Source organism: Trachemys scripta, chromosome 4 (assembly GCF_013100865.1).
Source record: "Trachemys scripta elegans isolate TJP31775 chromosome 4, CAS_Tse_1.0, whole genome shotgun sequence".
NCBI classification, from domain to species: Eukaryota; Metazoa; Chordata; order Testudines; family Emydidae; genus Trachemys; species Trachemys scripta.
In genome coordinates this window covers 97,853,849-97,867,324 of record NC_048301.1, presented here as the reverse complement: position 1 = coordinate 97,867,324, position 13,476 = coordinate 97,853,849, and the positions used below count along the sequence as shown (strand labels likewise).

At 39.6% G+C, this 13,476-nt stretch overlaps 1 protein-coding gene across 8 annotated transcripts in view; it reads right to left on the bottom strand.

Annotated features, from left to right (window-relative positions):
- Window positions 1-309: 309 nt before the first annotated feature.
- DENND5A (DENN domain containing 5A) overlaps window positions 310-13,476 on the bottom strand; it is a 99,690-nt gene continuing 86,523 nt past the window's right edge. For all 8 annotated transcript variants that reach the window (XM_034770051.1, XM_034770053.1, XM_034770052.1 and 5 more), the window contains 8 exons: window positions 13,193-13,314; window positions 10,904-11,049; window positions 9,873-9,991; window positions 8,250-8,431; window positions 7,238-7,320; window positions 6,533-6,656; window positions 5,297-5,465; window positions 310-4,454 (listed from right to left, as the gene is read on the bottom strand). In XM_034770051.1, the coding sequence (XP_034625942.1) occupies window positions 4,271-4,454; window positions 5,297-5,465; window positions 6,533-6,656; window positions 7,238-7,320; window positions 8,250-8,431; window positions 9,873-9,991; window positions 10,904-11,049; window positions 13,193-13,314 (1,129 nt within the window). In that variant the 3' untranslated portion in view covers window positions 310-4,270. The remainder of the gene's footprint in view (window positions 4,455-5,296; window positions 5,466-6,532; window positions 6,657-7,237; window positions 7,321-8,249; window positions 8,432-9,872; window positions 9,992-10,903; window positions 11,050-13,192; window positions 13,315-13,476) is intronic.

Below are 13,476 nucleotides of genomic sequence, written 5' to 3'. Positions count from 1 at the left end.
GAGACATGAAAAATGGAGCCATACATACCTGTTTTTGGGACATGAAGGGGATGATAATTAGCCTGATTGGAATAAAGAAACTGCCAAAAATGGCACACTAAATTAATGCTGTTCCTCGGGTTAGAAGGTAGTTTTATTGCAATTCAGCAAATAAGCTACATCCGCAAAACTGTTTCATATTTCCAAGTTACAGTAATGCTTGACTGTCCTAAGGGTTACAAAGGAGTACAGTACCTGGGTTTCCTGCTCTCAGTCATTATAATGTAAACTTCAATGCCCACTCTTAAAAAAAAATGCCAGTAAATTCTCCACGTAGTAAAATATATAATTTACTGTAATTGATGCTGCATCTTAATGGAGTAACAGCCAGTCTCTAGATATAAAAGGAAAAGAACTACAAAGATGAGAAGTACATGTACAATAACTTCAAGTATTTTCAAGTCTCCTACAGTATCTTGCACTATTGTGACAAAAATCTTTTGTCATTATACAGAATGACAGTTAACTCTTGCTGAGAGCTTCTCTGCAGAAGCAAAGCCTTTATATAGGCATAAATTCAATACCACACCAAAATATATGGAGCTTTTAACTATTAGGTCCCAGATATACAATTCTTAAAATTTAAAAATACTCTTCACAATGGAAATGGTAGAAGAATGTTTTTCAATTCATGAACAATATTCTTTCAGCTACAGAACATGATAAAAAGATGAAGATCCCTGTATATATTAATTTTAAATTCAAAAATTTAAAACAAACCATTACCTCCAAAATATTACATTAAATGTGAAACAACAAAAACAGCCTTGTCTATTTGCTGTGAGTGTGTACCAGTCTCATAGTATTGATTATACTAGGATTAATACATAAAGGAAATTTAAGAGGTGATATTTTTGTCCATTCCTTTCTCTCACATCTCAAAGAAGGTGCTAACATGAAAACAGCACTTTTAATTTCAGTTTAATATAACTAGCACTTTTTTTGGCCATAAATTTTTCAAAGCCTATAGTAAATGCGTATAGTAACAGCATTACCTAATCAGTGCTCAGGTTGGCAACCAGCATTATTGTCCCAGTAGCTGTAGTAAATCAGTACATCTCTCATTCTGGAATAGCATCTTGGAAAAGGCAGAATTATTTTACAAAATTCTGTCTAGTGGCACATCAGGTCACACCTTCTAATGTCATATGGAATACTCGGATTCAGTTAACAGGATTCTTTCCCTACAATGTTAGCAGAGGTGCCTCATGGAAGGAAGTTGCATGGAACTGTTGCATTTGATTCTGCCAGTCAGAAATGACTGCTATGGAAGTGGCTAACTTTGGGCCCAATCCTGTTTCCTTTGTGCTGACTCCTGATCTATATAGTTCAAGCAGGCAGACTGTGTGAAACAGGAACTACAAGATGAACTACAAAAAAAAGTTGTGATGAGCATGGCTGCTACTGCAGCCTTAGGGTTGCTGTACTGTGGCCCCAACCAGTAGGCTTTGATCAAGGGAACTGCCTTTGTAGTCTCCAACCAAACTCTACTCCTTAATCCCTCATGTGTTGGCCTGCTTACAAAGATTGCCACAGAGCTAAGATGCAGAACACAGTCCTCCACCATTCCCTCTGTGCCCAACAAAACCACACTGGTTCAGCTGCACTTGAAGCCTCTTACGGCCCCTTCCAGGCCTGTAAGGATTTATTCCACTGAAGTCCATGGCAAAACTGCCTTGGATTTCAATGGGACCCAGATGCAGCTCCTTGTCTGTGAAAGGTGACAGGAATGGCCCATCATGACATAGTACTGTAGGTGAAAAAACAGGATTTAGATTATGCTCTGCCATCTCCCTCCATGTCTGAACAGTGACTAGCTCATTGGGAAGTAACATGATCTAAAGAAAAAACAACTTTATCCTCATGACGTGTTATCCAAAGCAACTGCCACTCAGGGGTCAGAGACCCTTCACTTGTGTCCTTCCAACCTGCAAGTGGGCATCTCAAGCCATTTACCATGAACAATGAAGTAAAAAACAAATGTCTACTTCTATGTCAGGAAAAGAAGTTGAGGTTAGCTACCACATTTTGGCTAACACTGACCCAATACTTTTTCTGCCTGGGGGTCTACCTTGGCCAACTAAGTCAAGATAAACAGCATTACCCTGCATCTATACAAGAGAAGACTTTGAGGTTAGGTCAGGGTCAGCTAAAACATGTTAATTAACCCCAATCTCTTTTCCTAATGTAGACGTACCCACTGTAAAAATATACAAGCCTACTGTAATCTGGAGTGTTGAATGAAAAATAGTAAGATATTTGATTAAATGTGGGGTTTAGTGGTGAGTGTAGAAGGCTTCTCTCTGTTTAACTTATTCAACCTGAAAAATGTTTCTTTAAGCACATATACACTGCATTCTAATCCTTTTCCTTTCAAAATTAACAGGGAAAAATTGCTCCATGAACAACGATGTGAACTCCAAACTGTGAAAGTACATTCATCTATACAGCGTGAAGAGATTGTGCATGTGGTCTGGACACTGCCCACTCATTTTTCCAACGCTAATAGGCATTGAAGGCAGGACCTCATTCGAATAAAAGAAAATATAAGAGTGACAAAGAAACTTCTCCATTTAATAATGAAATAAATAGGACAAAAGTAAAAATAGTTGAAAATTTAATACATGTGCTATACTTTTAAATTACGGAAATAAAGCTATCACAAGATGTCACTAAAATGAAGAGAATAAAGAAAAGGTGTCACAATATTCTACAGACAACTAAGAACAACCTTCTGTTCCTTATAGTAAGGGAGATATTGCTGGGAAGTTTATACAGTGGAGACCACTTAATTAGAGCCCAGAAGTACTGAACAGCAATTCATTATGCTGACCAGGGTTTGTCTCTCAAATCAGGTCTGCATTTCAAAGGGATTTTATTGGAGAATTAAAATGAACAGAGCTGCCTCTATGCACTCACCAAATCCCAAGCTCTGTATTTCAACAAAATCCAAGCAGTCTGAATGTTATAATTTATGAGCATGGGCTAAAGCCTTTTTACTTAAGATACACAAGCATCCTGGAATCCAGCAGCTTGCAAAGTTAGCACATAAGAGAGCTTGATATTTCAACAGTAAATCCTATGTACAGTCTATGCTCATCACGTGAGATCACCACAGAAAGTTTTGAAATGGAAACTTGGAATTAGGTTTATGAGTGGCATCATTACTTCACTGTGGCACTGACCTCTACTTAGCTACTGTTCCCTTTGCATTAGAATATAAATCAAAGCACAGGGTTAGGGAGTTATTTCTTTAGCCGTCAACAATTTAAGGGTGCTCCACACCAAGATAAATTCTAATTCGAAAGGCAGGTGCACACTGAAACATTTTTGCTAGCAGATACACTCTTATCCAGGCTTTTCATTTAAGTGGACTGAACTGTAAATTTTGAATTGCAAACATAATATAGCCAGTTATATTGTATAAGGCTTTTTAAAAAACAAAATCTTACAAAAACACGATAGGTTAAATAAATAAAAACATCAGTTAAAAATACAACACACTTACAGTTTCTTCTGTGCAATTATGTACCAATATGAAAAATATTACTTTAATCTCTGTCCATTTGCATGGTTCTGTCTCCTGGAACCCACTAAACGTAATACTGACAACAAAAATAAAGAAAAGTGATTTGCTGACAAATCAGTGCTCTGAGGCTATTCAAAAACCTCACACCAGAATTTGTCGTTTCCCTTGCAGCACAGCAGTGACCCAGTTTAGTTTAAAGAAAAAAAAAAATCAAACATTGGTAATAATGTTAATATATAAAATATTAGTTTAAAAACTCTAGAATGACCTTCTTAGCAGAAATGGAGTGTGTACATTAGGGCTTACAACATACAGCACATCTGAAGGCAAATTCAGAGAGTGCTGAAAGGCTCACTGCACATTATCTATGTCAAGGAAATACTGCAGCTTTAAAATAAGCTGCACAAATAGTCATCTCTCTCTCTCTTTCACATGAAAGTGTGTAAAAAGCAAATCAGCAAATAAACTCTAAAATAGATTTATACCAAAAATCCTCCTCTTTTTTTTTTTCCTTTTAACATTGAGTTTACAGCTTCTGTCCATTTTTCTGCACTATTTTTTGAATTTCCTTCAAGAAAAGTCAAAGTTGTGTTTTGTGGCCATGAACAAGTTCGCAACATGACGTATTAGCAGAAAGAACCTTTGCATACTAATAATATTTGTTCCTTGTTGCTTTTTTTTAAGTGTCTGCGGTGAGACAGATCAGATGTCTATTCCTTTGACGAGGGAAGCCTCCAGTGTAATGTTGAACTCCTGCAAGGTCTGCAACACTCGAATCAAGGAATTAACAAGGGTATGATCCTTAATCAATGCTATATCCTCGTACATCTGTGCTGTGATTGGACAGTCTGCAAGCAAGGCGATCCAATGGTGTAAGAGGTGGTCTCTGAGAAAGTCAGATTTTAGAATTTGAAAACAAAAACAAAAACCAAGTTAATGTCTCATTTTTAATGAAATTATTTTTAATCTTTTAAAGAAATCTACCACTTTCTCCAGATAAACTGGGGAAGGAGGAATAATACATGACAACTTTGTGTAAGTAGAGAGTACTGTAATCTAGGGCAGAAGTGTCCAACCTTCTCAGCCTGAAGGTCAAGCATATTATTTCAAGGGTAAGAAGCCACAATACTTATGGACAGATTTGCTTGGCAGCTCCTCCTTTGCACCACACAGACAGTGCAAAGGAAGCAGAACCCACTCACAAGTCACCTGCTGGGGAATCCCCAGTTGGCATAGGGCTGCCTCCTAACACCTCCCTCCCACAATGGTTCCAGTGGGCAGAGGAGAGGGAGTTGCTGCTCTGACCTGTGCTGACGCAGATATTCAGGAAGCCCTAACTGGCTGTTCGATCTCAGCTTCCCCACAACACACTCGCCGCACGCCCACTCTCCTGGGTGGCTGTGTAGGAAAGGGGAGCAGTCCTTTGCTAGGCACTCCCCTACGCTTAAGCAGAGCCAACCGAGCTCCCAACCTGTTCTCCTGGCTTGATTGCTCATTGTTTTGGTTTTTCACACTGTACCAATTTTCCAAAATCTCAGATCTTTCCAATTTCAGGTTCCCCCTGAGAGTTGAGGCTAATTGAGATTCTGTTGTATGCGAGTGTCCAGTCCTTCTATCTGAAAATCGCCAAGAACTTTGCAAACAATAGTCCATCTTTGCGGCACAAGTAGCCTTGTGACCTCATCCCCTTCAAACCTTATGTATATGATTCAAAATGTTCCCCTATACCTGGCTCCAAGGCACACCAGCATCTGAAACTTGCCATCCTTCCCAATGTTTCTAGGAGTGTTGTTGATAGCAGTGACAAAACGACAAAAACTCCTGGCTCTAGTCTGCCAGTTCTCCTCTGGGACTATTTCATTCTGATCAAGGGTCTCATAATGTGTTTGTGCTTTTTCTTGAAAGAAAAGGAAAGATGAGTGATGGTGGAGTTTGATCAATGGAAATACCAATAGCCATAAATATGTTATGCAATAGTGGTTAGAATGGAGATCAGGGAGGCAGCACTACTGGGTTCTATTCCTGCAAGACAGTAAACTTAACTTCAATATACTTCACTATAACGGCTACAACAAATGTGTATGCTGAAGTTATATGAACATTTGTAAAGCAATTTAAGACCCTCAGCTGACAGGTGCTATGTAAGTAGGTATAAGAATGGTCTCGTAGATGGGGCACTGGATTAGGACTCAGGATACCTGGGTTCAATTTCCATTTCAGCCACAGGCCTCCTGTGTGATTTTGGATAAATTAGTTATTCTACCCTATGCCTCAGTTCCCTGTCTGTAAAATGGGGATAATACTTTCCTACCTCACAGGAGTGGAGAGAGGATTAACATCTATTAAAGACTGTGAGGCAATCAGATACTTTGGTGGTGAGGGCTATGTAAATACCTAGACAGAACTATGAAGTGCTATTTAAGTGACTCACTTTTTAAAAGACTTCACCAATTTGAGAGTACAGATATCATTGTGTGTAGTTTCTAGGATTCGTATTAAGAAGGCTCAGCAGAACTTTGCTTTGCATTATATCTTTCACACTGCTCTATTAAAAATAACATATGGCTACTAGACCCAAGCTTCCAACTACACTAAACTCCTCCTCCTCATTACCAACTCATTCTAACACCATGTAGTTAGGAAATATTCAAAATGCTTAACGCCATCACCACCACCCTGCCCCCTCAGAATGTTAGAGCGCAATACATTTGTTATATGATAATGCCAGTGTTAATATCTGTAGAACACAGATACATTCTCTTTTCACCTTCAGGGAAGAAGGAACACTCACTGCGTTGCATCAGCAACTTAGCTGGCATAAATCGGCAGAGCTCCAGTGAATTTAATGGAAGTACGCCATTCACACCAGCTGAGAATCTGGCATACAAAGTGGTGATGACACTACAGAAAGCAGATATATGTACTTTACAGCAACACTCTGCTGTATGTTTTCCTCACACTTACCTAGAAAGTCCCAAATAAAGACATTTTTGAAGAGCCTGGGTGATTTAAATCCATGCTGAAACACCTGCTCAAGGGCTGAAACGAGTCCGCTTTCTCCACACAGCAACAGAGTGAGACTGCCTCTCTGCCAAGGACATATGGAAACAAACAAACAAACGTTATCTTTTCAGTTTTCCAGTTTGTATATAGAAAAGTAATGATATGTGTTATTATGGCCAACATTTTTTTAATAATAATAAAGCCTCATGGGAAGACATAAGGGCTACAGCACAAGTCAGATGAGTGTAGTATTCTGTGCTGCTGACATGCCTATCTGCATGCTCCAAACTGTATAAGTGAGAACTATGAAAGCCATCCCCCACTCCCACTCCCATTTTGGAAAATATAAAGCAACTGATGGCTCATTCTTAGGGGCTCTTCATCAAATGCTTCACTCTTGTCTCATAGTGAATAACTAAGACATGAGAAGATTTATACAACCGCATTAAAAAACATACAGGACACTTGAGAGCCAAACCGATGAATCCTAGACAGAATTTGGCTCTTATTGTGGGTTCATCTACCAGGATGATGGGCATGGACCAAGAACATACAATAGTACAGTTAGCAGCAAAAGTGATGTACTTGGAGGTGTGCAATTCCAGGTTATAGACTCATAAGCATCAGAAAAATAACAGAGAAGTAGCTAGCAAAAGAAAGTCTCACCTCCTTTTCTGGTTTGTGGAAATGCTTGACAATACCATTCACTGCTTCACCAATAGCTTCCTGTATCTGACCTGTGTTTAACTCTGTGAAAAATAAGAAACCATGTTCATTTACTTCATAAAGGTTTGAGGTGATACCTGTAGACCAGGGCTGAGGCATGTTCCTAGGGCAGGGTGAGAGAACAGTCATTATCTGTGTTGTACCTTGGATTTGTGGTGCTGGATTGCCAGCATTTTTTCACACTGATATAAAGTTTAAATTTTTTTTTTCTTTTTAAAGTTGAAGGTGTAGACCTAAACTGACTGTGATGTTTCAACCCAAAAATAGTATGGACATAGTTTTACACTTAGTTATGCAGATTTTCAGATTAGGATTTGAAGCGAAAGAAAAAATATATTTCGGGCTGTGTGTGTGCACCAAATATACGCATTTTCGAACAGGGGGAGTATTGCTATAAATCAGGGTGAGCTTGAGAAGAAAAGTGAAACAAGAAGGTATGCCAGGAATGACATGACAAGACAAGCCAGCAAACCTTTAACAGAAAATCGTTGCATGTAACCAGATATAATTTGCAGTCTATACCCATGGGAGACCCAAGAGAGAGTTGACGGTAAATCTCTGTGGGCATGTCTACACTGCAATAAAAAAACCTATGGCTGGCCCATGTCAGCTGACTCAGGCTAAGGGGCTATTTAACTGCAGTGTAGATATTCAGGTTCACACTGCAGCCCAGGCTCTAGGGCCCTGCGAGGTGGAAAGGTCCCAGAGCCAAGCGTCTAAACCACAAGTACACAGCTGCTTAGCCCGAGCCCTGAGTCAGCTGTCACAGGTCAGCCACAGGTGTTTAATTGCAGTGTAGACATACCCTGTGTCTCAATCATCGCCTCCATTCCACAGTCAAACAGAAAAGGACACAGAAGGCACAAAAATAATGCAGTAGATTCATTTTTGGGAGGGGCCTTTACTGGCAACAGATAATTACAAACAATGGAGCATGTCTCTTCTGACTTACTTGGTTTATTATTTGGCGATATCGTGACAAATCTTCTGATCATACTTGGTGACTGCTGCAGTGGTGGGGTTCTGCACTGCCTTTCATCTGCTTCGGTATGTGAAGTTAGTAACTCTCCCACCAGGATCCTCTCTAAACTGCCGTCATCCATCCCCTTTCCAAGCCACCTCCCACATGGAAACCTAAAGACATAAAGGCTTAGAATTGGGGACTGCAAATACTCTGGCTTCTGGATATCCTGACTGACTTCAAAAATTATTTTACTTTCTTATTGACACAGTGGCAAACAAATCAATTCTATTTATTTTTGTCTCTTTCAGCCAGCAGAGGGAGCACAAGTTAAATAGCCTTATTCCAGATTTGTGCTGTACATGGTAATAGATGACGCAGATACACAAAGTAAAAGTAGCAGCAGCCTTCCTGTGTTCTGCTCCATACACAGGATATTTGGTTTTGGAGGGTTTCTCCCTCCTTCTCCCCTCCTCTCCCACCCATATCAGCATGGTAGCAATCAGGTGATACTTTTAACTTCCAACATTGGAAGCACCTCTGTTAAATTTGGATCCGATAGCCAGAAAGAAGTTAGCACATTGGTTCGCTGCTCAATTGCTTATGTAACCTAACGTGTTAAACACTTAAGCTCTTATATGGTCACAAGGCTTCTTTGAAGCATCTATGAATACTTTCACAGCAGGCTACCTACAAACAACTCTGTATACCACAGTTTCCAAATCACTGACCAGTAGGGTGACCAGATGTCCTGATTTTATAGGGACAGTCCCGATTTTTGGGTCTTTTTCTTATATAGGCTCCTATTACTCCCCACCCCCGTCCCGATTTTTCACATTTGCTGTCTGGTCACCCTACTGACCAATCCACTGAAATACAGATATTCGGTAGCCCAGACACCAGGAAGCTCTATGTTTCAAGCCAACTGGGCTCAAATCAAACAAGCTCAATTAGGAAAGCAAACCAGTATCCAAAAACAGAATCCTACCCCTTTGCTTCATGACAAACAAGCTGACATTGTGAACAGAAAGGATTTACAGCGGTCTTCTCACTGACAGAAGGCTGTCACAGCTTATATAAGCAAGAGATAGGGAACCAAATCACACTGCAAACAACATGCATCATATCTGCAGTAAGAATTATCAAACTCCTCTTACCCAGCACATATATAAAGGTTTAATGTTCAAACCCACTTTCATTCTGACATGTCCCCCAAAATCAGAGTTCCTCTGATAATTTCATAGAGCTTTTCAGACCTGTGCATGTATTGGTGCACATTATCTGTACTTGATAAGCAGCAAGTTCTAACTGGCTATTTGTTTGATCTCAAGGCAGTTTCCTTTTGAGATGCTTACCCCTCCCTCTAGGTCTGCACCGGTCTTATTTGTTTGGGTGGCTAAATATGAACCATCTGTAAATGAAACTCAGTGTATTTTCCTAAAAATCTTAATCCTGCTCAATACCAGGAATCAAGTGACCCTCCAACCCCTTGGGCATCAACACCTGAAGATGCAGAGTCTGAGAAGAGGAGCACTGATGAACCGACAGGTCTGTTATGTTAACTCCCTGCTAAAATTCTACTTACCCAATTTAAAATGCTAGGATGATACTTACTTGTAAGTATGCCCTGTTATTTCGTTTCGGACCATAACATATTCCACTAGCCACTTGGCGTACAGCCCTGAATTATCATGTCCTATTTGTACTGTGGTAAGTTTTCCCAGGTTCTGGCACTGCAAAATAAACAAGTTATCTGTTACAGTGAAACAAACAGAAATTGACATTTGCTGAGACAGTGTAGTCCAGGGGAGAGGGTGCTGGGAGGGGAGTCGGGAAACCTGGGTTCTAATCCCTGTTCTGCCACTGACCTGCTATGTGACCCTGGGCAAATCCCTTTAACTCTCCATGCCTCTGGTTCTCCTCTGTCTTGTCTATTTGGACCATAAGATCTTTGGGCAGGGACTGTCAATTAATGTGTTTGAACAGCATTTAGTACAAGTGTACAGAGATCTCTGTTGGGATTCCTAGGTACTACTGCACTAAAGATAACGATATCAAAGAATAATGCCCTATTAACACCTATACACCGGGGAGTCTACCATGACAAAAAAAGAACAGGAAACTCACATGACTTTCTTAAAGCTTTTTCCTTTTGGTCAGTGGGAGGATCTGGAAAAGGTAAGCTTTGCTTCCCCATTTACAATATTGTGGGAACCTGCAACCTCCACAACCTTTTAGAAATGTTTGGTACTAAAATCAGACAGGATATTAGGTACCTTGATATTTGGAGGAAATAAGGTTTGCTCATTAAACACAAAGAAAACTAATCTTAAAAAAAAAAAACTGACAAGTCACCAGGAAACTTACCCTACAGATAAAAAAGAAGCCACAATGTAGGGAGGTGGTGACGTAGAAGTCTTATGACACAATTAATATAAAGCCAGAAGTCTCACCCTCCTCACCTAAGCTTATTGTACCAATCATTCTGCTCTGCATATTGCAGAAATACAGGTGTAGTTTGATGGGTACAGACATAGATAATATTTGTGACTATGACATTGATGAAACATTACAAAAAATATGAATTTAAATTGAACAAAGAATGTTTTGCCAACAAAATATTTCCTTGTGTCAATAATACGAACCTCAAATGTCATCTCCAATATATTCCTGGGAATCTGTAGGACTCCTGTTTCACTCAACTCTCCTGAGATACAGATCCAAGGGTTGGCAGTGAACATTGAGCCACCAAGTTTCTTGCTAGGAACAATCAATATATGGTATGGGATCACTGCAAATACAAGAAGCAACTCACTTAAAAGAATACCCTCCAAAAAGAATAATCATGTAAAATAGTAAGGTAAGCCTTTTATGTTACACTATCTTTTCCTCTTTATGTTTAAAATAATTTAATCTGTTATCAAATGCAGGGCCGGCTCTAGTGTTTATGCCGCCCCAAGCAGGAAAAAAAAAAAAAAAAGCTGTGATCGCAAGCGGCGGCAGCTCTACCACTGCTTCATTCTACGGAGGCAATTCGGTGGCAGGTCCTTCGCTCCGAGAGGAAGTGACGGCCCCACTACCGAACTGCCGCCGGACGTGCTGTCCCCCTCTTCATTGGCCGCCCCAGGCACCTGTCTGCTACGCTGGTGCCTGTAGCCGGCCCTGATCAAATGCCAAAGAATTGAATGGCAACTTTAGAAGCACATAAAAATATTTGTACATACTGAGTGATCAGGAATATGCAACTGATGCTAACATAAATGCTGCAGTATATTAAAAGTAGAGCTGATGACAAACATCATTAAAAAAAAAGAGTAAAAATATACTTCAAATAATGTCTTTGCATTTATTTAGTCCTTTTTCATCTGGAGATCTTAAAAAATCACATCACTAAGATGCAACAGAGGGTCCTGTGGCACCTTTGAGACTAACAGAAGTATTGGGAGCATAAGCTTTCGTGGGTAAGAACCTCACTTCTTCAGATGCATCTCAAAGGTGCCACAGGACCCTCTGTTGCTTTTTCCAGATTCAGACTAACACGGCTACCCCTCTGATACTTGATCACTAAGATGGTTACTGTCCCCATTTTACATTCAGGAAAACGAAGGCACCCAGGTTAAATGACTTGCCGATGGTTATGCAGGGAGTCTGCAGGAGAACTGGGATTAAAAGCCAGTTCTTTTATCTAGCTCTGTGCCTACATTTTGTTATATAAACACACATGCACTCAGAGCAGGCTTTGCCATGTGCCCGAATTCAGACCGACAAACTCAATCACACACTGGAACTTCAAATTGTTAGGCTCGTTTGTTGCCAATATTTACTGCAACAAAGCTATTACATTTTAAGATGATAAATGCTGTAGATGTCCAATTCTAGATAATATGTACTATAGCATTGTACACCTGGCTGTACCACTTATTGCATTAATCTGAACGTAAAAAGTGAAAAAAAAAAATTCAAGGACCAAGTAATAAACTATTAATAAAAAATTGGTGTGAAATTAAGTTTGGGCATCAAGCGTTTATTTTCTTAGCATTTCACGTATGAGCAGAGAAGCTGGGTTACGGCTCCTCTGACTCGAGAACACTGATAAAATTAAAGTATTACTCAACTGCCTCATGTCATGGTGTAGAACTCTAATGCATGGCCCCTATTTACCAAACTGCTTTTATACAGAATTCAATTATGTGAATGGTCCCTGTGTTCTTTGGCAATTTACATTGTTTTGTAATGTATAAATGGCTTATTGTGAAGGCTGTTCAGCTGAAGCAATTGATATATTTCTCTCTCTCTCTCTCTCAACATCACCTCATCTGACAGTGACCTCAAGAAAACATTTGGTGCTAGATTTTTAAAAGCTTGGTGCCCATGACCTTTAAAACTGTTAAAACTCTTCTCCTTTTCATTTCCCCCCCTCGATGTATTGTTAGTTGCAGAGTTAGTGATAGCTTAGCAGTATCCAGAACAAGAGCTTAGTGTTGGACATTATTTCTCCTTAGTAAGTTCTGTTGTACTGACACATTTTTCATCTAAAACCAAACAAATTATGTTCCTCAGCCAATAATTTGGTTAAATGAGGTTGCTCTGCAATTCTTCATTTATAGGGCAGTGATATTCAGTTCACACTATAAAGTGAGAATTGAGCAACATTATTGATAGCTTTATTAGTTTCATGTTTCACACAGGCAAGTCCCATTGATTATAGTGCTCACACACAGAGTAAAACAAACCCCTTAGCTATAGAAGAATAGGTACTACCACCTCCCAGGAATGATATTTAAAATGACAGTGACATAGTGGTACATATCTGGATGTGAATAGGAAATTAATGCAACTCTGTGAAAGAACATATCAAAACTGCTTAGAAACTCGCATAAGGAGAAGCAACTAAAAGCTGAAAGAGCAGCACTGCAGGGAAAACAGGTACTTACAGATTGTTGTGAAAACATTGGTAAAGCAGAAATAATCGACGGCATTAAATGACAGGAGATGATAGAGGAACTGTTCTTTCTCATCATCACAGCGGAGAAAGGCATAACGCTTGTAGAGTTTTCTGACAAAACAAAAATAATCTATGACAGTAACAACATCCTTTCAGTCATATGTTTTTTATTGTATTAGGTAAACTGTGAAGAATATGCAAGCAATTACAAATGACAAGACGTATGGGTGCTGAGAGCATTTAAATCAGCCAAGACAAGTAGGCATCCTGCAA